This window comes from Equus quagga, chromosome 20, assembly GCF_021613505.1.
Source record: "Equus quagga isolate Etosha38 chromosome 20, UCLA_HA_Equagga_1.0, whole genome shotgun sequence".
In the NCBI taxonomy this organism is placed as follows: Eukaryota; Metazoa; Chordata; class Mammalia; order Perissodactyla; family Equidae; genus Equus; species Equus quagga.
In genome coordinates, this window is record NC_060286.1 from 10,618,055 (window position 1) to 10,644,839 (window position 26,785).

Below are 26,785 nucleotides of genomic sequence, written 5' to 3' on the forward strand. Positions count from 1 at the left end.
TCACTAGAAATGTACAATGCGAAATTACTTTTTTTAAAAGCCCAGACACAAATTTCAAGATGATTCTTCAAGGAGGCAGCAGGGTCTCCTATTTAAGACCCAAAGCTATAAACCTAAATTGTCTCTGCTGTAATTTGAACCAGCAAAGAGAATGAAAGATGAACAATGCCTTATTGGTGCTTATTAACACCTTCTGATTATAGATCACCAAAGCAGTGGCCTGCTCGCTGGAGAGTTTTGCTATCCCTCAAGCTTCTTTCTTGCACCATTAGTTGATGAAAGAAGCAGAATTCTAAAGCTAGATTTATCCAAGCCGGGGTGCTGGAGCACTGAGCTAGAGGCCTCAACAGGGAGATATTGCGGTCTCACCATTCCCCTCAGTGAACTGCCGGGTAGCTGCGATGATGGCCTTCACTTTGTCCCCTTGGATGGCGATGTCAGCCTCCATCAACTTGTGCTTCTGTAGCAAGTCCTCGACCTCCAACAAGTGTTTCCCAAACTCGGCAGACAAGAGGTGAGCCTGGCAAAGAGGACAGACAGGGTAGAGGGATCGAGGAGAGGTGAAGAGACCTACATGCTAGAAGAGACCCGTCCAAATGGAGTATCCATGGTCTCAGGGCCAGGGTGAGTCAGGGGCAGCTGGAAAATGGCTGCTGTTCAATATGGAAGAAGCTACAGAGCAGGAGCTCCTACTAGGGGTGCCCATCAGAATCATTCATGGATCATCTTACAGCTCAGGCCCCATACTTGATCTCCTGCATCTGCCCTAGGTTTGGGCCTGGGCATGTGTATTTTTAGAAAGTTCCATGGTCACTCTGATGTGCGTCCTCAGTTAAGAGCCACGGTGGTAGAGGGAGAGGAGATTCAGACTTCCTGGCTGCCCCTATCGGGGGAGGTCTGGATTCTAACCAGTCAAATTGTGATTACTCGGGGCCTGAGTCTCCACACTCCTGATTAATGTCTATCTCTTCTGGGTCCTGCAGGTTGGCACCTGTCCTACTACGAACCCCAGATTTCTTGATCACTGGGGAGACAGGGGACCTGGGCTGGTGACTTGTCTGGAGCCCAGTGAGCCAAGAAGTCAACAGGCAGATGCAGCCAGACACCGTGCTGCCTGTTTGTCCATTCTGACTCAGACATGATTGGCTGGAGGGGCATCTAAGGAGGCATACCCTAAGTGCAGGGCCAGCATTGAGGCCAGAGGGGAACCAGGGGCATGGGGGATGGGTCCCAGGGCCCACCTTGATGTCATCCATCCAGTCGATGCTGTGCAGCATATCCTGGAAGAGCTTCTGCAGCGCCAGGGTTGTCTCGAGTCTCTGGCGCCGGGACTGCAGCAGCTCCTGCAGGTAGTTCCACAGGCGCAGGATATTGTCCTTGCGGGCCGTGATGCGCTTCTGGTCGTGGTAATTCTCCTTCTCCAGCTCCTGGGCCAGGTCCTCCAGGGCCCTCACTCGCTCCTCGTAGGCGGCTGTGTCTGTCTCGATGGCCTCGTGCTTCTTCTTCGCGGCCTCCACGGCTGCCAGGTCATACCCAAAGTTGTCCTGCCCACAGGAAGAAAACAGGCAGCTCAGTCAGGCTCCCCTTGGCTCATCCCAGTTGCAGAGACACGGCAGGTCCCTTCAGAACAACTGCTACCTGGGAAAGCCAGCCCATTCCCAAGGAGTTAGTCCTGCCGTCTTTTTCAGCCAATCTTATCAGAGCTAAGTTCTGGAAACTAAATCTCTCACAAGAACCTTTAAAAGAAGCTCAAGATTTTGCTCACTGTGCCACACGTGTGGGAATGCTGTGTGTTGTTACCAACTGAGCCCTTTTGAGGCCCGCTGGCACTCACCACCCTGCCTCGAGTGGACCTGCCTGCTTCTGGGCAGGAAGGGGCTTCTCCCCAGGACTCCACGCAGCTGTAAACAGATGGCCTGCCCCCACGCTATCTAGGGTGCACGCACACCCTCCAATTCTCTCAGAACACTCACTTTCCCCTTTCTAGATGGAATTTAATTTGATTCCAAGCTCCAAGTGGGAAGGAACAGGTGCTCTCATGGAGAATCAGCCCTGGGGCCAATTTTTAGCTAGTGAAATATGACACTGTCCTAGAGGTCAGAGTCCAGAAGGCATGTCTGACACACACGAGGCACACTCTGTGTTCATCATGTCCCCTGAGGACCAGTGTTCAATGTCAACTCGATCCCTGGCTTTAGTTGATGCCCCTGGCTCACAGAAGACAACCTCAGGGTCATTTTTGGATTGTGATGCTTGTTCCTAAAAATGAGACTTAGTAAATCCTGGAGAGTTCTTCCCCTGATGTGAATCTTGGTCCCCCCCAGTCACGGGGAGCAGGGCTGCAAGGCCTGCGAGAGGCTTATCCTGCTGCTGCTGAGAGGCCAGCCTGGACTGCAGCCCAGCTGACTGCTAGCGGCTCTGGAAAGCCTCCCCTCTCCTGCCATCCTCAGACCACCTCCCGCCCCTCCACCTGAGCCACAAGGCGCTGGTTTTCATTGAGCCACGTCTCTCTCATCGCGGCCTTTCGGTCAAAGCGCCGGGCCAGCTGCTCTAGCTTCTCCTGCCGAATGAGCTCATTTCTCAGGGCCAGCTCTCGCCGATATTCAGCTTCCTCCAGGCTTTCCCAGGCCTGCAGGAGGGACAGAGAATTCCTGGGGCACAAGAGGAACACCTGGGTTTGGGGGTTCCACCTCTCGCCTGACACTGAGTGATTTCAGAAATCATGCTCCCGGGAGAGGTGGTGGCAGATTCAAGTTCAGAGCAGCCTTCTGCCCTTCATGTCTGGACGATCAAAGGTCGAGGAGCACTGGTCATGACCTCCCAGTTCCCTCTTCCCCTACACCTGCCTCAGATTCTTGGCCTAATATAATGTTAGTTTCCTCTGTGGGTGCTCAGTACATTCTTACTGACTGAATGGCTATCTCCATTCTATTTGAACTTCCAGGTGGGGTGTTAAGCCTTCAAACCTTTGAAATGGCATAAGGCATTTCCTTTCTGTTATGGGTAGTTAATATTCCATACTCCAAGATACTCAAGGTTCTATAGAGAATAGGCTATACACTTGGCTCTAAAAACATGGATTCTGGGCATCTGAATAGGGGGCTGAATTGATGGATGTTGGTGGAGTTGGACTTCTCAGAACTAGGTTCAGACAGTGCCCTCAAATAGCCAGCAGGTGCCATTAATAACACCAAAGAAAGTGGCTTGGTTTAACCCTGTCCAGTGACCACTCCCTCTGCCCTTATCAGGAACTCAGCCAACCCACTGGAACATGTAATGGAAAATGCTGCCATACCCGGTTGATGTCAGACACTAGTTTCCCATCATGTGGCGTGTACACTTTCTGATTGTTGGCTCTCATCCGGGACTGGATGGTAAAAAGTAGGACCTCCAGATTCCCCTTCTCCTGAAACCTGTCAACAAAGCAGAGGAAAGGAGATTTGTGTCAAGATCCTAAGAGCTAATTTTTTTGCCAAAGTCAGCATGGAACCCTGGAATCTTGGAGCTTGGATAGCAAAGCGTATTTCCCTTAAAAACAAGAAAAGTAAAGGGGTCTATAGGTCTACTTCCCTTCTAAAGCATCTATCATCCGCGCCAACAGAGACCTAATGGGGGTGAGTCTTTACAGTACAAAGCAGAGCAAACACAGCAGCCACCACAGCGTTTGCTTATCATTTGCTTCCACAGGGGAATGGCTAACTGCAGTATTCTGGTAATTCCTGTAGATATCAAGTTTTACCAGTCGATAGAAAGAAACTCTCCCCTGTTCTGCAAATGATGAAGGCTTCTGATGCACTTCTGTCAGTTTTTTATTGAGTGAGTCAGTAAAAGCTTAAAAGCAGCGTTATCCGCATAGGAACATATTGCACTGAAAGCAACTTTCATCTGAGTACTAATGAGCCAGCTCTCCTGACAAGCCCTGAAGGCCAAATCCTTCCCAGGGAGGCAGAAAGGCTGGGCTCCGGGAAGACTTCAGGTGTAGGAGATGAGAACTGGCAGCAGGATGGATGCCTGGAACTTGGGGTCCAAGCTCCAGGTGACTGGGCACTTTCACATTTCTGCATGAATGCAGGTATTTACCCACTTCTACATCCTCCACATGGCAGGTGAGGATCGGGTGTAAGCAGGGTCCCCACCCTGAGGCCAGCCTAATAGATCTGACTGCTCACAGGCACTTCAAGAGAGTTGTGGCCCTGGGTGCAACCTACATAGCCAAGAGATATCACCCCTGTGTGTAGTGCCTAGTAGACGCACAGAGGATGTTATCTGTCATGAATTTAGGACTTTAAAAATGGGTTAGTGTCAGACCAGAAATCAGCTACTTGTTTATAGTGCATTCTAGACTCTGTGTCTCACCTTTCCCTGTTTGAGAGTCATGAATGAAGAGTGTGGAAGATGAGCGGGGGAGGAACAAGGCAGAGGGTACCAGTGAGGAGCTAGAAATAGGTTTCAGGAGAGCTGAACAAGCTAAAAGTAGGCGAGCTGGAATGCCTGATGTGTATGTGTGTGTGTGCGCACATGTGCATTGTGTGTGCACGTGTGCAGGCCCTGCACACACTGGAGTGGAGCAGCCTCCCAAGAGGCAAGCTAAGTGCTCTACTGATGAGCAGTGACAGAGGGGAGAGAAAAACAAGCATGTGCTTGATGATCAAAAAGCCCCTACACTGAGGGCTCTGGGGCTGAGAATAGAGGTCATTACCAGAAAACAAACCTGTGGCTCAGTGCACAGACAAGTGAGGAACTTTCTAGCACTGGTTCTTTAAGAGACTCGGAAGCCTGGGATTTCACTCCTATTCCCCTTCAGGGATCTGGGAAAGGACTTTCTTTGGCTATGAGTTGGGGGTTATTCATCGATGCCCATTTCCTATAGGCTGACGGCTCAGGAGCAGGGGGGCAAGGAAGGGATGAACTAGGCGACAGAGGTGAAGCTCCCTAATCTCTAGGATACGCCTCCCAGATACACTTCTCAAGGCCCAGAGCCTGGCTCTACCTTTTGGCAGTTGGTTTCTCAGCCACGGTTGACTACCCTCCCGAGTGCCAGGGCCTTACTTGGGCGGCTTCTCTGTGGTACGATAGGTGCTGAAGGCCTGCAGCTGCTGCTGGACGCCAGCCAGGGAGTTGGCAAACTTGCGGCTGTTCAGGACAGTGATGGTCTGCTCGATCCAGGTGAGCAGGTCTGAGGCCAGCCCGCTGTACTTTTCAATCATCTTCTCAGTGTCAATGGCATGGTCAATTACCTAGGAAATCACCTTGTTACTCAGTCATCAGAAGGAGAGTGGGGACCACAATCAAGGTGGGCTCCCTCTCTCAGGCCCTGGAGCATTCTATGTTGGGTTTGTTCCCTGAGCCCAAGACTGTGGCTAAGGCGGAAGGAGTGGACTGGCAGTGGGTGAAGTCCTCCTCATGCACTGGCAACATCAGCAGGGAGCTGGTCCTGCTTGGAGCTCAGGAGCAGCTCCCCGCTTCCCTTAACCCTGCAAGAGATTGGTAAGATCACTGTGCTAGGACATCAGCCCCTAGAGGGGCCAAGGTCTTGTTTATTTTAAAATGCATATTAGAAATTAAGGGCTTCCAGGCACCATCTTTGCTAAACACCAGGTGCACAAAGATGAATGAGAAATGGTTCCTGTGCTCAAGGAGCTAAGGACCCAGAGGGGAAAGGAATCTGGCCTGAGGGCCTGTCCAGTGGGGTGGATGCCTGGTATACCATGGGCACCTAAGGGGCCTGAATCCACCATAAATCAGAAGATAAAAGCCCATTTTGTTCCTGTGGAAATGTTCATGAGACTTGGGTCTGAGGGTGGAAAACGGGCTCAGAGCTGCAGGCTATGACAACTTTTAGGACAGACCATCAACTTGCTTTGGAACTCATCTTGGGAAACAGGAACTTGGCAATGCCCGGCTTCAGAGGAAGTTGGCGGGGGTGATCCACAAACCCCACCACAGCTGGGACCAGACATGAAGCTCTCAGGATGGAAAGGGAACATCTCACTCAGGGCCTGGGTGTGGCAAACAGGGAACAGAGGTGACAGTCTGGTTACGGAACAGCTGGGTACCTTGCCGACGCGCTTGCCCTCCACCGCCAGCACCTTCATCTTGGAGAAGTAGTGGTAAAATGCTACCACGTAGGTAATAATGGATTTCTCATCAGGGTTTTCTGTGAAGACATCTGCAAGGGAGAAGGGTGTGCTCTCAGGACCAAAATGGAAGTCAGAAATGCAGAGCTCAGACGGTTTATCTCCCATTCCTCTGCACGAAATTCAACTATAGGCACCAAGTGACAACCAGTGGGCAAGAATGGAAGAGTAATGGGTCTGTGATTTTAGCGAGAGGATGAAATCCATATTAGGACCACAAGAAGAAAAAAGAAAGATCCAAAGACTACTACACTTTTCCTGGGCCAAGCAAAGTGTCAGGAACCAACTTAGACCTGAAGAGCAGGCCTCGGGTGGAGCCAGGCCCGGCCACCATCCCCTCGCTGTGCCCACAGCTCGCCTTGCACTTGGCCTAGACAGTCTGGCACTCCCTCTAGCACAGTGGGCACCATCTCCCACTGTCACAGTAAAGGAATGGGTGGCAGCTCACCTTCAGGGTCCAGGAGCGGGATGATGCCCAGCTGATGCTCAGCCACGTCAAACGCATGCTCTAGGTTGTGTCGGGCATTGGAGTCCTTCAGCTTATCAAAGTCAATCAGGTCGGGCCTGGGGATGAAGCCAGACTGTTAGAAGAAAGCGGCCACAGCACCCCCACCAACAGGGCAGCCTGGCATGAAGCAAAGACACTGGCAGATGCAGGCAGCTCGGCAGGAGAAGTAGAAGGAGGAGATGGGAGCAGAGCAGGGGGGAGCTGTGAGCGTCAGCATGTGGGGAGGGGACAGTGGGCGTGACTAGAAGCTTGAACTGTAATCTATAGGTTGAGCGCAACGTGTCGAAATACCCCCAGGGATTCTGCCTCATTCCCACAGCCCCCTCCTCCCTCTTACCGGTGTTTGTGGATCAGGGCATTAAAGGCCAGGCCATCTTTCCAGCTGGTGGTGAAGTCAGTGACCTTGACTTGGGGATAGCTGCAGCCAAGAGAAACATTAAGACCTAAGAAATCGATTCTTTTGGGGTCCCAAACAAGTATATGAAGTGGGGGGCCAATATACCAGGAAAGGAATGGACCCATCCCTTCTCAAGCTGCTTCAACATGAGGGCAGCAGTTAAGCCAGACAAAGAGGCTCCCCCATAAGGTGAGCTCAAGAGACTCACACCCAATAGACCCTACGTCTGACCCAGGCAATGCTGGAAAGGAATCCTGTATTCCAGGCCTCAAAGAATCAGGTCAGGATAGACTCTGCATCAGTTACGTGGAAGCTGCTATAGTTCTGGGTGATGATGTCTATGTCCCTTGGGGACGACAATGCTTGCAGGGAGCAAGGGGGGAGGGACATGGTAGTGGCTGGTTCCCAGGGCATACTCTGCCGTCTTCATCTGACACCATAACAGCAACGCATCCTTGGCTGAGCGCGTCTCACGACCTTCTTGAGTTTGGACAACAATGTCCTGAATCTGGGGGTGCAGGAACAAGAGGGAGAGGAATTAGATTTGCATGTGGCTCAGTGCCTTGCTGCTCTCCCTGGAAGGCTCCCCATTTTCCTCTTCCACAGCCATCCCATGTGCATGGCCCGCCCTGCAGCAACACCACACCCTGAGGCCCTGCCTCCCAGGGCCTCTTTCCCTGCCTTAGTCAGCTGCAACGGTACAGGGACAGCTTCCTCTGCCAGAGGAGACAGCTCTACCTTGATAACTCTAACAGGGTGCTGAGAATAAATGACAAGACACCTTGATTCCTCCTCGGGAGATATGATGCCCCGCAAGGCCATGAACAACACAGACGTTGGAAGGTATTATATTTTGATTAGTAGCACCTCCCGCCTTTCCATTCTTCTCAATTCTGCTGTTATTACTCTTTAATTGTATGTATCCACACCGAGTGAGACTGGACACCCAAGACCACTTAGATGAGATCTTCAGTCTGCAAATTGTGTGCTCTCCTCCTCCTCCCTGCCCTTCCCTCCTCCCACTGGGTTCTTTCTGTCCCCGAACCAGCAGGTGGAAAACCCTGCTCTCCTTCTCTCGCACCTTCTAATTTCCTTACCAACAATCTGAACCTTGAATTTCAGGGCAGGAAGAGAAAAGTTTCTGACTGAAACACGGAAAAGCAGATCTTCTGCACTGTTTTTGCACCTTCTCAATAAAACTATTTCAAAAACCAAAAAGTTATGCCTGGACCTTGTGTTACAAGGATGGACCTTGAGGGTATTAGGTTAAGCGAAATAAGCCAGAGAAAGACAAACACCGTAGGATTTCACTCACACGGGGAAGAAACTAACACACGGACAAAGAGAACAGATTAGTGGTCACCAGAGGGGAAGGGAGCTGGGGGATGGACATAAGGGGTAAAGGGGCACATTTATATGGTGACTGACAGATAATAATGTACAACTGAAATTTCACAATGTTATAAACTATTATGACCTCAATTTAAAAAAAGAGAGAGAGAAAAAGTAGATCTTTCAGGCAGATCTCAGCCCAGCCACTAATTTCTATCCTCTCCCTCAAAAGACTACACTACTGATGGAACGGCTCACCCTGAGCTTCCATGATTCGCGATGCCGAAGATGGTCACTCCTTCCTACAAGCATCGTCCCACTGGACAGGTTTCTAGCCTTCCAGAACGTGCACAAATGCTCACACTTTTTCAGCATTTTGTAAGATTCCCAAGCCTTGTCCAGCCCAGAGAGGCTCCCTCCACTCCCTCTGCCTCCTCACCCCCAGAACCCACCTGGAAGCGTAGGATGATGGTCCAGATGAGGCCCAGGACCAGGCGGTGGTTGCCATCCACGATGTCGTGGGAGCCCATGTTCTCCAGGTGCACACGCTGCTCCTTGAGGAACTGCAGGGCCTTGTCCACATTCTCCAGGCAGTGGATGCGCATCTTCCCCTTTGTGGGCCTTGGCTGAGAGACAGCATTGGCCCCCGTGGGTGTGGAGTGGTCACCCCAAAGGTAGTTACAGGCTGGACATAGCTCCTGTCATCAGCATCCACCTTCCACCTTCCTGCCCAAACCCTGACTCCTACGCTCATTCCTTGACACTTTTCAACCCCATTCTTTCTGCAACCAGTCCACATAGGTACCACGCCCGGGCCTGAGCAAAGCCTTCTGAGGGCTGACAGATGGCATTCAAACACAACAACACAACAGATGGTTAACTGAGCACGTACTGTGTGCCAGGCACAGTTCTAAGAACTATTTACTGCTAGTTGGTGATAAGAGTGGCTTTTAGTTTGGTGATTGATAATAAGTCCATACCATAATCCTTTCTCTCCATCCCCAAATGACCCCAGCCAAAACTCAAGGGGACCACCATTGATGAGTAATCACATGATCTGAAGGGTTCCAGTGGTCACTCTCTCTAGTGGGCTTTCAATGCAAGGTAAGAGGCAGGACTTCAGTCTGGAGTTGAAAATGCAACAGAAAAAGGTAGGACCTTTCATTCAAACACCAAGGATCTTAGAGTCCTTCATCAGTTACAGGTATCTTTTCCCCCATTTTACACGTGGGGGAAATGAGGCAAAGAAGGTCCTGCGTGATAGGCCCAAGGTCACAATAGAAATATCTGAGCAAAACATGAACCTTAATCTAGTTCTTCCTCAGGCGCAACATTACTGCCAGGTAGGTTACAACTGAGGGGCCTGTAATAAATTTCCACTTGTAAGAGTGATAGAACATATAGGAAAATATCTTCTAATGCTTTCCTCTTGGTTCCAAGCATGCAAATTTCTCCAGCTAGGTAATGGAATCCAACTTAGCGTGTGTGAGGAGGCTGAGGGTGGGCCCACTGCAGGGCAGCCACAGATGCCCAGACCCCAAGTGGAGAAAGTCAAGAGCTTGGCATGGCTTTTGGGAGAAGCATGAAGGGGTGGGAGTGGCCAGGAGGAGGCAAGAAATTCTGAGAAGAGGTCAAAGAACCCAGTTAGCCAAGTGGACACCTTGCCTCATTAAGTATTGAAACCTTCCAGAAGAAGAGAGAGAAAGCTTGGGAAGGCCGTGAGAACTGGAGATACCCCCAGACCATGTCTTTCCTAAAGAGGGGACATAGCACCAGTCCAGAACCCCAGGAAAGGAGCCACAGCACAGAAAGGGACTTTACCAGCGTCTCTCCAGAGAGCACCTCCAGCAGCCTGATGAGCATCCGCCCATCCCGCAGGTCCCTGTAGAGGTCCGTGATGCGGCAGGGCACACGAGCCAGGTGCGAGTTCACCCATTTCGTGAAGGTCTTCTTCTGAACAACTTCCCGCTCATCTGTGGGGGGAAAGAGTCCTGGGTCAGGTACCCAAGGTTGGCAAGGTCAATGTACGATAACATGGGGCCAAAGGGTTTTACCTTAATCCCAAGTCCCCTCATCCCTGGCAGAGAGCTTGATGGATCTATTCCACCCCCTTCCTGGGAGTGTTTGTGATCAGGGTGTTACCTTCTGGCTACATGGGGTCCACGTGCCATGAGTGGGGCAATGAAGAGGTAATGCCACCACCACATTCTATGCACAGTATCAAGACACCCCTAATTCAGCCATCTGTTTCCCTGTGCCCGTCAGAATGCTCTTCACCACTGTGCCAGTGAGCTCAGATTCCAATGCCAGGTTCACCCATCCACCCAATACTCCCTCTGCCCAGAATGGTTTCTCTTGGCCCCTCCACCCCACCCTACTCCCTACACCTAACTCCTCATCATCCCTTAGGAGTCAGCGTAAACAGTGCTTCTCCAGAAAGCTTTTCCTGACCCCTAGCCTGGGTCAGGTCTCCCCTGTGTGCCCAGACCCCTCCGTTTGCATTTCTCTTTTCTGTCTCGCTTCACACTCGTATTACTTGGAAGTCTGTCTGTCTCTCCTGCAAGCCTGGGCTCCTTTAGCCCAGGGAAGTCTGTCTGTCCTGTTCACTCTATATCCCCAAGGCCTGGAGCCTGGCACACAGTAGGTGCTCCAGAGCTGTAGTGTAGCTAACAGCACAGACATTTATTTGGCTCCTATTGGTGGCAGGCCTGTGCTAGCCTGATGATACATGAAGTAAGATAAACTGCCTGTCCTCAAGGAGCTCCTGGTAGGTAGAGGAGGAAAGAGTGAGACTATGGGAGTGGACGACCCACACGGGGTTAGGGACCATGGAGGCTTGGCTGGGGGCTGTCCATGGATTATGCTATCTTTCTCACCCCCAGGATGACAGGCAGGGTTCTCCATCTTCAGACCTGAGAAGTTGACATGACATGACACCCCCCACCCCAAATCGGCATCAGCCCAAACCAGGCTTCTGTACCAGCTCAGGTGGGGTCCCACTTAGCACTTCTGTGCAAATAAAGGCTAGGGCTGTCCAGTTAGGGCTGGGAAGCTTGAACATGCTAGGGAGAGGACAGATGGCTGGGATAACAGAAATAAAGAGGGAGGAGTGAAAAATAAAGAAAGAAAGAGAGTGGCAGAAAAGACAGAGACGAAGGAGGAGAAGAAAGGAAGAGGAGTGACCCTGTCCTGTGGGTTTAGTGAACAGTCTGTGGCAACTGGCTTCAGGGCACTTTGCTTGAGGATTCCAGGCAGGAGCTGACCCGGCAGTGTCAGCTGAGCCTCTGGCCAGGGAGGATCCCTGGGGAGCAAGCGTGGGGGTCTGTCGGGGCCAGGGCAGACTCAGAGCAGCCCAGCCAGGAGGAGCCTGCACCGTGGGAGCGGGCTACGTGTGCTCAACTGAGCCCAAACTGTGGAAGGGCTGACTTCATAAATTATTAAATATCTAATTTAACAACAACAAAAAGAGCTGCCCAGCCAGTACGGCCTCAAGGGTATAAAGCTGGCGGTTCCTCAGGCTCACAGCATCCAATTCTCTCATACTGCGTGGCTATTTTAGTGTTAGGAACTTAGGGCCTTTACTCACTTATTCATTCATTCAGCAAATGTTTACTGTATAACCGTTAGGTGCTGGGCTCTGGGTGGAGGCGGGGAATTCAAGGAGGGGATAGGCAGACATATTGCCTCTCCTTGAGGCAGACATACTGTATAATAAATAGGAGTGCTGGCGTCACATAGAAAGAATTCTATGACAGACATCTAAATAAGACTTCCAAGGAAGAGGAAAAATACTACTGTTGACTATACAAATCTTAAGTAAATATAAAATTAGGAAGGCATTCATTCATTCTGGGCCTCTGGGCAAAGTTTCAAGGGGAAGCTCCCTTACTCTGGTGTCAGCTGCAAATGTAACCACTTTCCTGATTCCAAGGACAGCTTCAGCAAAGTGTAACTAAAGTGTTGATGATATAGTGGATGGAAAGCGATCGCATTTATTCTGGGGCATGTTTGGGTTCCACAGAGCCAGCCCCATCAGATCTGTTCTTGAAGAGGTTCACCCTTCCAATCGGCGGTGGAGCTTTGACAAAGGGGCTGAAATTTTGAGCCCCTTTAGAGGTAAGTGTCTCAAAAAAGTAAAGCCCTTTCTTATTTTCTTGTCTTTAAGAATCCCCAAATTTCAGGGCATGGGTGCTGAGACCCATTTATTTGTGATTGGCAAAGGGTAAGGAGGTGATTTTAGCTGGGGATGTGGAATTTCATTCTAGGATGCTGGGCCGGCCCATGTACCAGTGCACATAAATCACCCTTAGATCTCCCCAGTTTTCAACACACCAAGGCCGCCTCCGAGACCTCAGAATGTTAGAGCCGCAGGTTCAGAGCCTAGGCGAGCAGCCTCCTTTTACGTGAAGGCTGGGGTGAAACTGCCCAGAATCCCCAGGACCCTGAAACACCTGCAGTGTTAAGAGGTGGGAAAGATACTGTGAGGCCAATAATGATCCTAAGGACAGAAAAGGCCCGGGGGTGGGGACTAACTCCATTAGCTTGTTCACTCCGGCTGCTCCACATTGGCACGCTCAGCACATTCATTCCCAGCATGCCCCAGTCGCCCATCAGGAGTCTTCCAAGTGCAGGAGAGGTGGGTGGCCCAGAGGTGGGTGCACAGACAGGCTGGGGAGGCGGCTGTGCATTGGTCCTGCTGTCACCAGAGGACCTGGGCCATCCTGCAGGGACCCCCTGTGGAAAAGAGGCCTCAGCAAAGCCCTGCCAGGGGCCAGGCTTTATTTCCAGAGCCCTAGCCCGTCCAGTGCAGGAAACGAGGCAAGTCTACCAGCAGGGCCTGACTCAAAGCCTCCAGAACCTCAGAAAACACCCGTGCCTCTACGCCAACAAGCCCAGGGCCTCTCCATTCCTGTCAGTTCCTCTCCACCTCCTTCCCATGCTGTGGCCATCCTCACTCCTCCCTACATGTTAGGGCTTCCCCCAGAAAACTCACCTTCCTTTCTGACCACAACTACTACCGAGAATTACTGTCTAGGTAGCCGGGTGACCTTTCTTTTACATTCCCCTTCAAAGGTTTAGTTTGAGGTCAAATAAAGCCACAATAGCAAAACTCTCAAATATTTATCCATTAATCAGTGAGTTCATATGTGGAAAGTGCTTAAAACAGTACCTGGCACACCAAAAGCTGGCCGTAAATGTTACTATCACTGTTACTGTCACTACGACTACCACAACACACAGGGAAGCACAGGCAGGCTCGCTGTCCCCAAGGGCTTCAGAGTCTAGCTGAGGAAACAAGACACAAACCTACAAGCAGCTAACTCGCAGCTGCACAAGGGAGAAAGGGCAGCTCATTTTAACAATGCAAAATCTGTCACACGGTCAGATTGGATTAACTACCAGATAAATGACACACACAATAAATGGCCAGGGGTCAAAGAGGACAGAGGTCATTTCTAGTTGGAGTAGTCAAGGGGCCTCGTGAAGAAAACCACTTTGGGTGGCAGAGGAGGAGGGCAGGAGACTGGAGGCACCCAGCAGAGAGGCCGGCTGCTGTGGAGCTACAGGTGGGAAGAAAACGCATGGAAGGAGGTTTTAAACTGGATGTGAAAGCCTCGAGTGAAAGGCTAAGAAGCTTAGATTTAATTCTAGAGGAAAAGGAAGCACGGAAGGTGTAGCAGGATCATTTCCTGAAATACTAACTTGTAAGGCTCCCACTGATAAGACGACGACTGTGTGTTTCAGCTTAAATGTAAACAGAAGTGTGCAAAATCTATATAAAGAAAAGTTTAAAAGGCATCCAAGACACACCAAAGATCTGAACCAATGGAAAGGCACTCCCAGTTCTCAAATAGGAAAACAGCACCATGAAGATGCCAGTTTTATCGCTTCTCAGCCTTTGGCTAAGATCAAGTGTAGTATATGTTCTTATCAGTTTAATAAAGATGTCCATGTACCCTGAATTAATCTATATACTTAATATTATTTTAAATATATTTAAATTACATAATTTAATTATATAATTGCCTACAATATATATAATAAATATACAATTACATAATTAATTGGGGGAACGAGACAAATGATTAGAAAATTCATTGGAAAGATAAACAAAAATAGCTAGGAAAATTACAAAAAAGAAGATTAATAAAGGGTGACCAAGCTTTCCAGGTGTTTTTTTCTCTGAAATATTAAAGCACAGTATAAAGTTATAATAACGAAACTGTGTGGTATGAGCACAGGAATAGACAGACATTAATGGAACAAAAATAGTCCCCAAAACATATAGGCACTTAATGGTTCCCCTGCCCTTAAGAATTTAAAGTCTACCTAGGGCTGATTCTAAAAGAGAACTTTAGGATGCTTATTACAGACCTGCAAATGCAAGAACAAAGCACATAAAACTGACTTTAAAAGTGACTGGAGTTGAACACTAAGATGCTGGTTAACTAGATTGGGGTACATTAATACAAAGGAAGACTGTACAATCATTAAAATAATAATCTGCACATTTACTGACATCATGAAAAAATATTCAAAATGTACGGTAAGTGAAAAAGGTTCTAGGATTATAATAATAAAGACATTTTAAAATTAACACATATATATACAGTCATATATTTATAGGCATTGAAATATCTGTATGGGACACTAACAATGTCTCTAGTTTTCTCTGCTTTTCTAATCTTATCAAGACTAAATATATATTTTTGTGTAATAAAAATACTTAAAGATATAAAAGCAATCATCCTACTGTTTTTTTAAATAAAATAGGGTCTTTATATGTTATAGGGAAAGAAAACAAGTTATCACAGACTAGTTTAAATTTAAAAAAATTAATTTTTTTTGAAAGTTAGTTTTGACCTGAAGTTTGAAGACCATAATAGTTTTAGAACAGCAGAGAAGGCAGGCGGGTCTTGTTCAAAGCCCCTGCGGTGGAAACCGGCAGGTGTGTGTGTGTGTGCCTGTGTATACAGTGTGCGTGTCTGAGGGCTGAAGGTGAGGAGCAGTTAACTTACCCAGAGCCAAGAAGTCGAAAGACAGTATAGGGAATCTGAACTTTATACTCTAGGTAAAGAAGAGCCTGGAGGTTCTTAAGTAAAGCAATACGTCATTAAAAATTTGTTGGAGGACAATGATTCTAACTGCCCCATGTAAATGGGATTGGACAAGCGTGAGGCCAGAGCCAGGGAAACCAGCTCTGAGGTGGCTGCAGAAGTCTCCGCATGACACCACTGACATGTGAACTATGGAAATGACATGACAGGATCTGATCTGGACAACAGCGCAGGACCAGGATCAGCTGGCCCTGGCAGGTGATAGTATTTAGAGGCTATAAGACAAAAGTAAAAATGAATTCGAGGGTTTGATCAAAGAGGCTCAAGAGGCTGGCGGTGGAAGGAAATACGGGAAGGGGCTTCCCGGGTAGGCGCGAAGGAGGAGATAATGCAGGTCTGAAGGACATTCAAGAGGGCCCAGGTGCGGTAGCCCAAACAGCACTGGGATGATTTTAAAACCCTGGGCTTCTAGTCCTGTCTCAGCACTTCCTGCGGTGTGACCTTCCTCATCTCTACAGGGGAATCGTAACAGCTAGCCCCTGCCTACTTTAGAGTGGTTGAAGGGTCAACAAGATCATCTAGATAAAAAGCACCCAGAACACTAAGCAGCCACACAGACACCAAGCACCGTTACCATTCATGCAGGTGGTGGCTGCATGGAGAGACCACGCTGGCTGAGAACATGAGGCCAGAGGTCAGGATGGTCTAGGACTCAGCCTCAGACTAGACTTCAATGAACAGAGAGAATTTCTGGAGAATCCACTGATTTGCTAAAAAGGATCAATTCCCTTTGCCCAAGCCAGGAAGCACAGCTCCGGGGTTCTGGGTAAACTGGCACGCGGTCAGCACCGCTCCACAGGGGGCTTCTTCCCAGGTCGCCAGAGCTGGAAAGGCCTTGCGCATCATTTGGGTCAAGGCCCTTGTTTGACAGGTGAGGAAACTGAGTACCTGAGGAGCAGAAAAGTGCCTTGGCCAAGGTCACCTACCTAGGGAAAGTCCTTGATAGCAGCAGGACAGAAGAATGGTATCACCGGGTGGACTACTTTCCCCTCACCTGTGGCCACCAAGCTGGCTCATGCCACCACCTTCTCCTTCCTGGACTTTGCATAGCCTCCCCACAACCTGTTCTCCCCAATGAGGGCAGAGTCACCTTTAAAAACCCAAACCTAACCATGTCGCTTCCTTGTGAACAGAACTGTGATGGGCTGGGAGCGGCTCCATCCCTCTGGCCCTCTACAGAAGGCTGCAACTCCCAGTCCTAAGAGCCTACAGCTCTCCCTGCTAAAGGCTCCCACCCTTTGACCTTCAACCCTGCCACTCCCTTGCAACTAATCCCCTCATTAAACTCCTCAGCCACCCCTTCTGAGTTTCCTGCTGGTTCCTGCCAGGCCCCTGAAGATACCCATGGCCTAAGGGCCTCTGTGATGCGGCTCCTGCCTGCAGCTGCATATCCACCCACCATTCCCCTCATGCTCTCATAGGACAAGTGCCTACTCAGCCTTGGATGAGATGTAAGCTGCAGGTTATGTTATAAACTCTTACAGTTCTCAGTAAATCTTTATAGCATTTACTGCAATCTGTCATTATGCACATGTCTATATGTATATAGACACACGTGTGATTATCTTATCTACCTCATCTCACCAGACTGTAAAACGAGATTCCCTGGTTGATCTAGTTTCTCCCAGAGCCTGGGCTGCTAGCAGCCTCCCTGTCATTCTCTCTCAGTGACATGACAAAATGGGAACTTGAACAACTGCTACAGATGCTCTGAAAACAACACCCTAGGCACCTCTTCAGCCAAGCAGCACGCAGGGGGGCGCAGTGGAGGGTGGCGGAGTGGCTGCTGCTCCCAGGAGCCATAAGCACGGTCAAGGCCTGGTGTCAGAGCCTGCCCTTGGGAGCAAAGCTGACAGCCCACAGAAATGTCCCAAAGATGGAGGAGACTATTAACATGGCTCACTCAGACTGCACCGCACGGGGAGGGTTATTATTAACCTCCATGTATTAATATTTGATAAAGCATCTTCACAATGATAGATAGCAGTCACCAGAGAAGGGGAACAGCCTTGGTTCTGCAAAGTGTTCTCAAGGAGGAAGAGCAGCTTTGATCAAGAGGGGAGAGGGGACAATGGGAGAAGGTGTTATGTCCTGGTCAGGGGAAAGTGCCCTGGACCACACAGTGCATGTGGCACGCTGGCCTCTCTCATAGGTCTGTCTCCACAGGTAAGCGGCAGAGTTGTCAGCGCTGTGGCCTGTCTTGGGGGAGGGCGGGGAAACACAATGGCTCACATCCAAGAGAAAGCTGCTGAGCCAATTTTTTTTTTTCTTCTGACAGTACATTAAAATGATTACTGATGATTACAGATATTTTCATGAATAGTACATTTTTCCAATATATAGTCTTTAAATAGAACTTCATTTCATGTTTTGAAACCTGAGAAGAAAACATTGTAAAAACCTCTCACTAATGACACCATCTTTGTTCTCACAGGTAGCTTAAGAAGACATTCAGACCATCAACACCTGACGCCTTGGTCTCCAGCAGCTGCATCTGAATTTGTGGACTTAGGCTGCCGAGAAGCTGCGAACCCTCACCCCACCCTCATGGTGAAACCGGGGCACCTGGGCTCAGCGTCATCCTGGTGCAGGTGGGGAAAGAAGCCCAGGGAGAGGCCAAGCATCACCTGCCACCAAAGTCAGGAAGGTGCCCGGGCCACCCTCTCTGGGGAGTTCCCAGGGAGCCAAGGTTGGGGGCGGCAGGCAGCAGGGTCTGAGGGCCACTGTCCTAAGGCTCTGATGGAATACCTGCCGGTCACAGAACTCAAGCTTGGGGCCTGGGCACAGTGGGTCTGGAGGACGTTCAAGGTTCAAAGTGGCAGCAACGAAGTGCTCCAGAGCACAGGGACGCAGCCCGCAGCACAGCTCCTGCTCTGTTGCGTCCTCTGAACTGTCCTCAACCAACCTCACCACTCAGCCTCGTCTCACCTCCAGTAAGAAGGCTACAAAGCGAGAACACAGGAAGGAAGTGCATCTCTAGTTTGAAACATCGCTTGGATTGTGATTTAAAGCCAAAACCAGAGTGGGCTACACAATTTTGTGCACTTTGTTTTTAAAAGGGAGCTCTGTGTAGTCTATCCCTTAGCAATTGTTCAACAAGCCAAAGAAGATAAAGGACATGTCAGGCCCTCTCCTTCTCACAGGCCTTCTCAGGAGGCCCTGGACTGCTCTCTGCACTGAAACCTGCCAGATGCAAGAAGCTGGAAATCACGCAGCGGGCGGCACACGGGATGCTGGGATGCCGAGCTGTGTGCGTGCATAAGGCAGGGGGTGGGAAGGAAGCTAATGCACAGGCGTTCTCTTTTCAGGGCATCTCTCCCTTGCATTCATCCTCGCCCTCCTCTCCCAGCTGGGCCACATCTGCCCTGAGGCAGCACCCTCACCCAAATCACTGGGGTACACAACCTGGTGCTAGGGGGTGCACAGGCAGGGAGAGGCCTCCTGTGGGAGGAGGGGCAAGAGCACAGAGGGCGGGCATTCTGGCTGGTACATTCCCTGCAGCCTGCAGGGCTTCATCCCTCATCCAGACAGCCACAAATGTTTACCGAATGGTTCCCAGTACGAAAAGGGGAAGGACAGGCAATGGGGTGTGAGCGACAACGAGGTGGCTCTAAGGAGACACTGGGAGCCTTCTTACTGAAACACAAAGGCTGGAACCTCTTGAAGGGAAAGAACTTGGGCTTTTCAGCTTCTCCCCATCCTCTAATCCTTCAAAGCAGATCCCCAAAGTAGGAAAGTGCCAGAGGCAGTCATCAAAGCAGAGAAGGGCTCCTTGTTCAGGAAGAAGCCTCAGGCTTCTTAACCTCATGAAGCGCAGCCAGCTTTGGAGACTGACATTGAGAGCTAACATCTGCCCAGGGACCTACTGGGCAAATATTCCTGCTGGGCCCCCAGCCCTCCCCGTGGCATTGCCAAGGTCAAATCCACTCCCTTCCAGGAGCCTTCTGTAACCTTCTCTTATCCACCTCCCCCTTCACTTTAGACAGGCTGATCTGCCGTTTCAAATCCAAAGTAATTCATTCTGGAGAGAGGTCACGTATTTGTATACCAACGTGGCAGTTTCCATGCAGAATAACCAGATGGCTTGTTTATTTCGGCCCAGGGAGAAAGAGCTGGAACAGTTTTAAAGGCAGAACAGGGAATACTTCCTCTGGAGCTGAGAAGAAGCTGACTTAAGAGGCAGAAAAGATGGAGTCCAGTTAACCAAATGCACGTCTTCTAACCATGGGTCACTAACTGAAGAAGGACCCTAAGAGCTGCCACACCAGGAAGAGCATCTAACAAGGCCTCAGGGTCCTTTGGTTTCTTTGGTTTCCCAGGTCACCCAGCAGGATGGCAGAGACACAGCTGGGATCCTGGCTGGATGGCCTTAAGGAGAAAGATCTACACAGCCTAGGGCTTCATCCCCAGGGGCATTAGGTCTCTGGGACCAAGCCAAGAGCTCCAAGCACAAGCATTAGCCAAATTTCCCTGGTTCCTGGCTCTTTCTTCCAACCTAGGCCTTTTAAGACAAAGGAGGGTGGGGTTAAGAAGGAAGAAATGGGGCCCAGAACAGGCTGAGAGAACAGAAAGGATAGAAATATTACTATTACCAAGAAAATCTCTTATAAATACTAATATTTACCTAGCATTTTATTATTAATAAAAAGTTTTCATAAACTTCATCTTACTTGATCTTCACAATAACCTTGGGAAAGTACTACAGTCCCCATTTTACAAAACAGGAAATTGATTTGACCTCCATAGAAGCAGCATTCGAGGTGGAACCAGGACTGGAATCTGGGTCTTGTGACATTTTCCTCCTCACTCCAGGACCTTAAATTTCAGAAAGAAAATGCCTGGCCAATCTCTCCAACCTTGCCACACAGCTACACAGCAGATTACCACCACCTTGTAAGAAACACAGGACTGAACGCCTTCCTTGCTTGAATACTCTTAGGAGCTGGGGAGTGGCTGTGGAGCATGCTGAAACAACGGGGACCAAAGGGAGCTTCTGCTTCCTAAGCATCTTCAGAAAGCCTGACCCCCACCTAGACTGCCAAGGCAGCCCCAGAGACCGTGCTGAAGAGGAAAATGTCAGCAAGTTAAACTGGAGAAGACTGACGCTCCTTTTCTCCTCTCTGCCTACCCACCAGCATGGGTCCAGCCACCACTCCACTTTGGACCTTCTCAAAGCTTTAGCTTCTCCCACAGGTCACTCAGAGTAGACTCTCAGAAGAGGAAAGTCAGTAAATTGCTTAGGTTTTTGTTTATTTAAAAAAATCCAGAATGGACCCCAAACTTCCATGTTCACTTGTTAGCCAGATGTTCTGAATCGTTAAGATCTGGTCATGCAACTCCACACTCTGTGTTCCCCTCTCCTGGGGGGCAATCAGTTTCTTTGGTAGATAAGATGCACACTCTTAGTGAGGAACAGGCAAGGCTGGCAGAGGCTCTTTCCTGATGAACCCGATAACCCATTCCCACAAGCTTCCAGGCTGTTCATCAGACTTGACCACCATACAAATACGCCACCTGGACAAACTCTGGGCCCAGCGGCCTGTCAGAATCACACACACCCTTCTATCTCCAGCCCAGGGCCTCCTCCTCCACAAGTGAGTCCTGATTCTCCCTGCCTCTCCTCCTCTGCTCTCTCGTCACTATTTAGCTATGTGCCTTTCCTACAGTTCTTCTCCAGTTCTACGCATGCTAATTAATTATGAACATCACTCATTTTCCCTAATAGATGATAAACTCCTTAGAGACGGGTGTTACGTTGAATTCATCTCTGCGGCTCCCCCTCCACTTTCATGTCTGGCCAGGGGTTTAACTTTACACATAGTAGGGGTATAAGAGAGAACTGTCAGAATGGAAGCTACCTTGGTGTCTTAAAAACCAGGGTATCTGTGGAACAGATCCAAGGATCCCTGCATAAAAGACAGTCCCACTTCTCACACTGTCGTTTGGGAAAGCTCATGGAGTATGGTTCCCTTCTCCCTCCAGCTGCATCACCAGGGTCACCGTGGCTGGATGCAGCCGGCACAAGCTAGAAAGAAGGTAAAGCCAGACTGGCAAAGACAAGGGTTTCAAGTCTGGAGATTTACAGAGGTTAAAATTACATAAGCAAAAGCAAGGGGTTGGTGCTATTACACATCCCCAAGGAAAACCAGGGAAGGATTTGTGCGGCAGGGGGTAGCCAGAAGGAAATGAAGGAGAAGAAAGGGAATTTTCCGCAAAGAACACGGACACAAAGGGTGACGGCTGAGGCCTGAGTGGACGCCCCCCGTTGACAAGGGAATGAGACACTGCATTCCTTTTACAAGGATGGAAGCCCAGACACTGTTGTGGTGAGAGGCCACTGTGGTCTCAGAGAGACCCAGGGCCCTGCTCATGCCTCAAGCTGGAGACCAAGGCATCTGGGAGCAGAGTGGAGGGAGGGAAGTGGAGGGTACAGCCATGAACTTCAGACAGGCCCACGAGCGATGCGGGTGGTGGGAGAAGCACTCCAGAAAGGGCTCACAGGAAATGCTGGGCCCTTCTTACAAGGAAGAAGATGGCAACAATCACTGCTAAGTCTGATTCGGGCCGATCACTGGTGGAGCAGGTGAAGGGACCCACCTGCCTCCATGCATACCACCCACACTCCAACTTTCTTTATTGGCCAAGGACTTAGGGTCAGAACATAGCTAGCTACCCTGGGCCAGGCTCCAGGGAGGCAATGATCACAGGGGTTGGTGGTAAAAGAAAATCCCAAGAATCAGATCTCAACCAGCAGGGGGAGGAGAAGCCATTTCCACTGGAGATTTACGATCTCCTTCTCTCTCTCTTTCTCTCATGCACACACACACAGAAATCTATTATGAACCTGCTAAGTAAAAATCTAACTCCAGTTTAAGGATAAGAGGTTTAGTCCAGAAAATCCTCCTTTCTGAGGTGGTGTGGGGAGGATGTTATCTGTTCTCTATTTCCTATCAAATCGCTCTTTCCTTTTGGGGCCACAAACAGGACGATAACAATTCTTCTATCCAGGACCAGGCAGGAGACCGAGGTACGTGATGAGGCCCCACGCACCTCTGCCCAGCTGTCCAGCCCCTCGACGCTCCTTTGCCCAGACTTTCTCTAACTTCTGACTTTGGCCACAGGTCACTCAGGACAGAGGGCAGGGCCCACCTGGCACCACCTCCTGCCTGGGAGGAAGTGGGGGACATGTGAGAGCAGAGGCTACCTGAGCCAGGACTCTGTCCCCAGGGGCCTGGCCTGAGCCACGCAGCCAAATCTCCATCGCCGCCTTGCCAGGGCTCACGCCAACACACACAGAGCACTCACCACAGGCGGGGAGGGGAGTAGACCTCAGGATTATGAGAACAGCTCCCTTAACCCCCACGGCCCCAAACAGTACCTGCCAAGGCCTTGATCCGGGACCTCTCAAAGAGCCTGGCTGAGCTGTTGTCATTATCCAGCTCATCGTCCGGGGCATCCCAGCGGGCATTGATCCGGCTGTATGGTGGCTGGTTGCCCAAATTTTCAACCTCCGTGGCCGATGTCATGTCAGCAGGCTCTCAGCAGCTACGCCTGCCTCAGTCTTCATGGAAGGGTCCCTAGGGGGGACAGCAATACAGTCAGAGGGTTAGCTCCCACCCCCTTGGACTTTTTCTCAGGGGAAACTTATTCGGAGCATCCGACAGGAGTAGATCCTTGCGGGAGCAGCACGCAGTGCCACCTGCCTGGCCATGCTTCCTACCCGGGGTCTCGGGGTCGTTGGTTATAAAATATTGCAGCAGCAGCAACAGTAACGGTGGCAGCGGTGGCGGGGACAGAGAGCTGCATGCAGCAAGGGTCGGGATGGCCAGCAGGTGGAGACGTCAGTCGCAGCAAGCCCGCTTCCTCCAAACCGCTGCCACCACGGGAGCACTGAGAGGGGCGGCTCTCCTGAGAGCCTGAGGCTGGCTGGGACGAGCTGGCAGGGAGGAGCAGCCGCACCCTGTGGACTGGGGCCAGGACCCAACCTGGGCAGGCAGTGGGAATACGGAAGGAGAGGGGAGAAGCTGGAGATGGCTGAGTCCAACTCAACACGAATCAGTGGGGAGAGGGATGAATGTGAGCTTCAAAATGCCACTGGTGCCTTGACGCTGCGCGGAGGGAAGTTTACTCCTCCCAGAGGCTGCCCAGGAGCCCTCCGAGTTCTTTCCCAGCAGCTAATGTTCAGAAAGCTGCCCTCTTGGTTGGTTTTGCCTTCTTTGAAGTGTGACCAGGTGCTTGGACAAGGTCTCCTGTTGAATCCCAGGACAGACCAAGGAGCCCAGACAAGCCTGCTGGCCCATCAAGGCTGTCAGCATGACGGTGGGGCGGTGCTGGTGAGGGGATCCCACAGATGGTGGGCTGTGTGTGTTCACCGATGCAGTGCACATGGGCATCAGAAGCACTGGGTCCTCAATCACCCATCATTTATTATGTTTGCTCATTCATTCATTCATCCATTCACTATTAATCCAAGTATGTACTAAGAACCAGCAAGGTGGCAGGCACGGTGCTAGGCGATTACGGGTAAGGCAGGAAGGTCCCTGTCCTTACGGAGCTTATACTCTGGCAGCAGAACAGATGATGAAATATGCAATTACAATACAGCGTGACGTGTGCCACCACTGGGAAGGAATGGGGAAAGTGGGGGACTCCCCACAGTGGCTGGGTATCAGGGGGAGGGAAGGTTAAGCTGATTCCTAAAGGAAGCTTGGAGACATCCTGAGAAGGAACAGATGAAAAGGGACGAGTCTAAACAAAGGGAATAAAGAGCAGGTACAAAGTTCTGAAGGTGAGAAAGGACGTGGCAAGATTCAGGAACCTTATGATGTAACTGGAGGGTGAGGGCAGGGCCGGGGAGAAAAGCGGGGCAGGAGGCTAGGGATGCCGGGCTAGGTCCTGAATGTCCTGGACCTCTGGAAAAAGATGAGCTTCCCTTCAGCCTTAACTTCCTCACCTGCACCTGCCATTCAGTCATCTCCCAGGGAGCTTAAGGGACTCCAAGATCAAGTCTGTGAGAGGGAAAAGGGAGCCCAGAAATTTCACTCCAAGAGAGCAAAGGCGGGGGGAGGCTGTGAGGCAGACAAATGACAAGGGCAACTAATGAGCTGTGAGGAAAACCACTCCCTCCACGAGCGTGTGCACACACACGCCACACAAGCCTCCTCACATCTAACACAGACATGCTCCAATACACACAGCCAATTCACACATACCCCCCACACATTCACACACACGTGCATTCACATCCAACAAACACACACACTCCAACACATCCAATACATACACACACCCTAACACACACGCACACTCGCCCACCCAAGCGGCAAGCGCTTGAAGAAGAAATGAAGCAGCTCACAATCCAAGCATAGCTGCAGTGCTCTAGCCCTTATTTCTCAGACAGAATCACTTCAGACTCTTTTCCCAGTCTATGAATCAATCCCACCACATCCCTTTGAAGTAAGACAGGAGCCAGAATTATCCGCCCTGATGGCTCAAGGGAGAAAACCAAGACCTACTGTCGGGCAGGCCTCCCAAGGTCATGGAGGGAATTACGGCCGTGGCTGCAGCCCAGTTTGTCCCCCTTGACCAGGCAGATTTTAGGGAAGCAGTGGGGAGAGAACATGGCACAGGGAGCACATTCCCCAGCCTCCAGGGTCTGGCAAGGGTGTTTGCTACTCAGGGGAAGGGAAGTGAAGGTGGGGAAGGCAGTCATCACCCCAAACGCCCCACGATTGCCAGTCTGTGCCCAAGAACACCCTCATCCCTTTGGACAGCCTGTCGCCTTCCACAAATGGACATGCTGCTTCCAGGGCTGAGATCTCCCACTTCACCGGCTGGAGAAGGACTCCCCACTCCCCAGGCCTTTCCCCACTTCCCTGAAGCGGCTACCACCGGCTCTGGGCTCTGAGCGGGAGAGGGACTGCCAGGCTGACCACCTCCTGCTGGACTGCAGGCCGCTGCCAGACACAGGAGGCGAGGTGAGATCAGATCCTGCGTGCGGGAGGTAACCAGACCCTGGCTCTCCTTCTTGACTTGGGCTATTTTTAAGAGTGGCCGAGAGAGGCCCAGGCCTGGGGCCGGGGGAGTGAGATTACCTTTGCCATGGCTCCGTAAATAGGTCTGCCCCAGAAAGATGAGCCTGAGCAGGCAGACAAGCAGGCCCGGCGTTCAAGACAAGATTGATGGCCCCGGGTGCAGAAGAGCAGCCACTCGACAGCAATTCATCCTGCTTAAAAACGCCATGTCTCCTGCGACCGCAGCTCAGAGGAGGCAGCAGCCAGGCAGCGGCTCTGCCAGGAACGTGAAAAAACACATAAGTGTGTCTAAATACACAATTCTAGGGTTTTTTGTTTGTTTGTTTGTTTTTAGAAGGGTCAGGTTCCTGAAGACAAACACCAAGGAAAGAAGATTCAGAAACTAAAGAAACGCCCTCTTTCTCCTGTCCCCAGCTGTGCCCACCCCAGCAGCCTGCCCAGATGGCGCTCCATCAGAGCCAAGGGGTGGGGGGCGGGCCAGTGTGCTCAGCAGCAAGGGGAGAATCTTGGAGAACCGGGTATGAGAGGCAGCAGAGAAGAAAAGAAAACAGGAAAGCTACAGATGGTTACTCCAGGAAAACAAAACAAAAAACCCCAACAAAGCCTAAAACTAAATTCAACCCAGTGCTTTCCCAACGTCACCCGTGTCTATTTCCACTACGGTCATAACGTCCCCTCGAAGGCCTGGCAATAAAGAAACTACCATGACTGAAAAGAATATCATCTGTTGAGGGCTTACAGTGGGGCCACCTAACCAAATGGGGAGTCATGGAAATGACGTTTAAGTGGATACCTGAGGGGAACTTGGAGAGGAGGTGCTCCAGTCACGTTTTTAAGGATGTAGGTCATCTATGTATCCAGAGTGGCCCTCCATGAGCACGGAGGACAGCGAGTACATGGCTAACGTTAGACCCTAAACTGCACCTTGCGCCCCTGCCAGCAAACTCAAGAAAAAGGCGTAAGAAATAGTTCCTTGAGCCTCCACTCCCCAATTCACCCTCAAGCTCCCAAGAAGTCCTTCTTGTAACCCCCCAGACCCTTGTCAAAGTGTGGGTGGCTCTTCTCTGGTGTGTGCAACTCCACGTCCAGGAAAGCCCACCTTCCCTCTCCATCTGCCTGCCTATCCAGCAGCTGAGCGGGCCCGTCTCCAAATGCACAGCCCAGAGGCTCACCTTCACCCGGTGAGCTTCTGCCACCCCCAGACCCCAGGTTATACTCTGAGCAGGATGGGTCCCTAGAAGACCTGCCCACAGCTCAGT

At 50.6% G+C, this 26,785-nt stretch overlaps 1 protein-coding gene and 1 pseudogene across 1 annotated transcript in view; one reads left to right on the plus strand and one right to left on the minus strand.

Annotated features, from left to right (window-relative positions):
* Positions 1–23,024, minus strand: part of SPTB (spectrin beta, erythrocytic) — a 61,897-nt gene extending 38,873 nt beyond the window's left edge. Inside the window, exons 1-12 of the mRNA XM_046646939.1 lie at positions 22,871–23,024; positions 10,196–10,347; positions 8,827–9,000; positions 7,459–7,550; positions 6,983–7,063; positions 6,586–6,701; positions 6,057–6,169; positions 5,050–5,237; positions 3,296–3,413; positions 2,471–2,629; positions 1,242–1,544; positions 370–520 (exon numbers count right to left, since the gene is read on the minus strand). Of these exons, the coding sequence (XP_046502895.1) occupies positions 370–520; positions 1,242–1,544; positions 2,471–2,629; positions 3,296–3,413; positions 5,050–5,237; positions 6,057–6,169; positions 6,586–6,701; positions 6,983–7,063; positions 7,459–7,550; positions 8,827–9,000; positions 10,196–10,347; positions 22,871–23,018 (1,795 nt within the window). The 5' untranslated portion in view covers positions 23,019–23,024. The remainder of the gene's footprint in view (positions 1–369; positions 521–1,241; positions 1,545–2,470; positions 2,630–3,295; positions 3,414–5,049; positions 5,238–6,056; positions 6,170–6,585; positions 6,702–6,982; positions 7,064–7,458; positions 7,551–8,826; positions 9,001–10,195; positions 10,348–22,870) is intronic.
* LOC124231166 (uncharacterized) lies at positions 14,259–14,380 on the plus strand (annotated as a pseudogene).
* Positions 23,025–26,785: the final 3,761 nt, after the last annotated feature.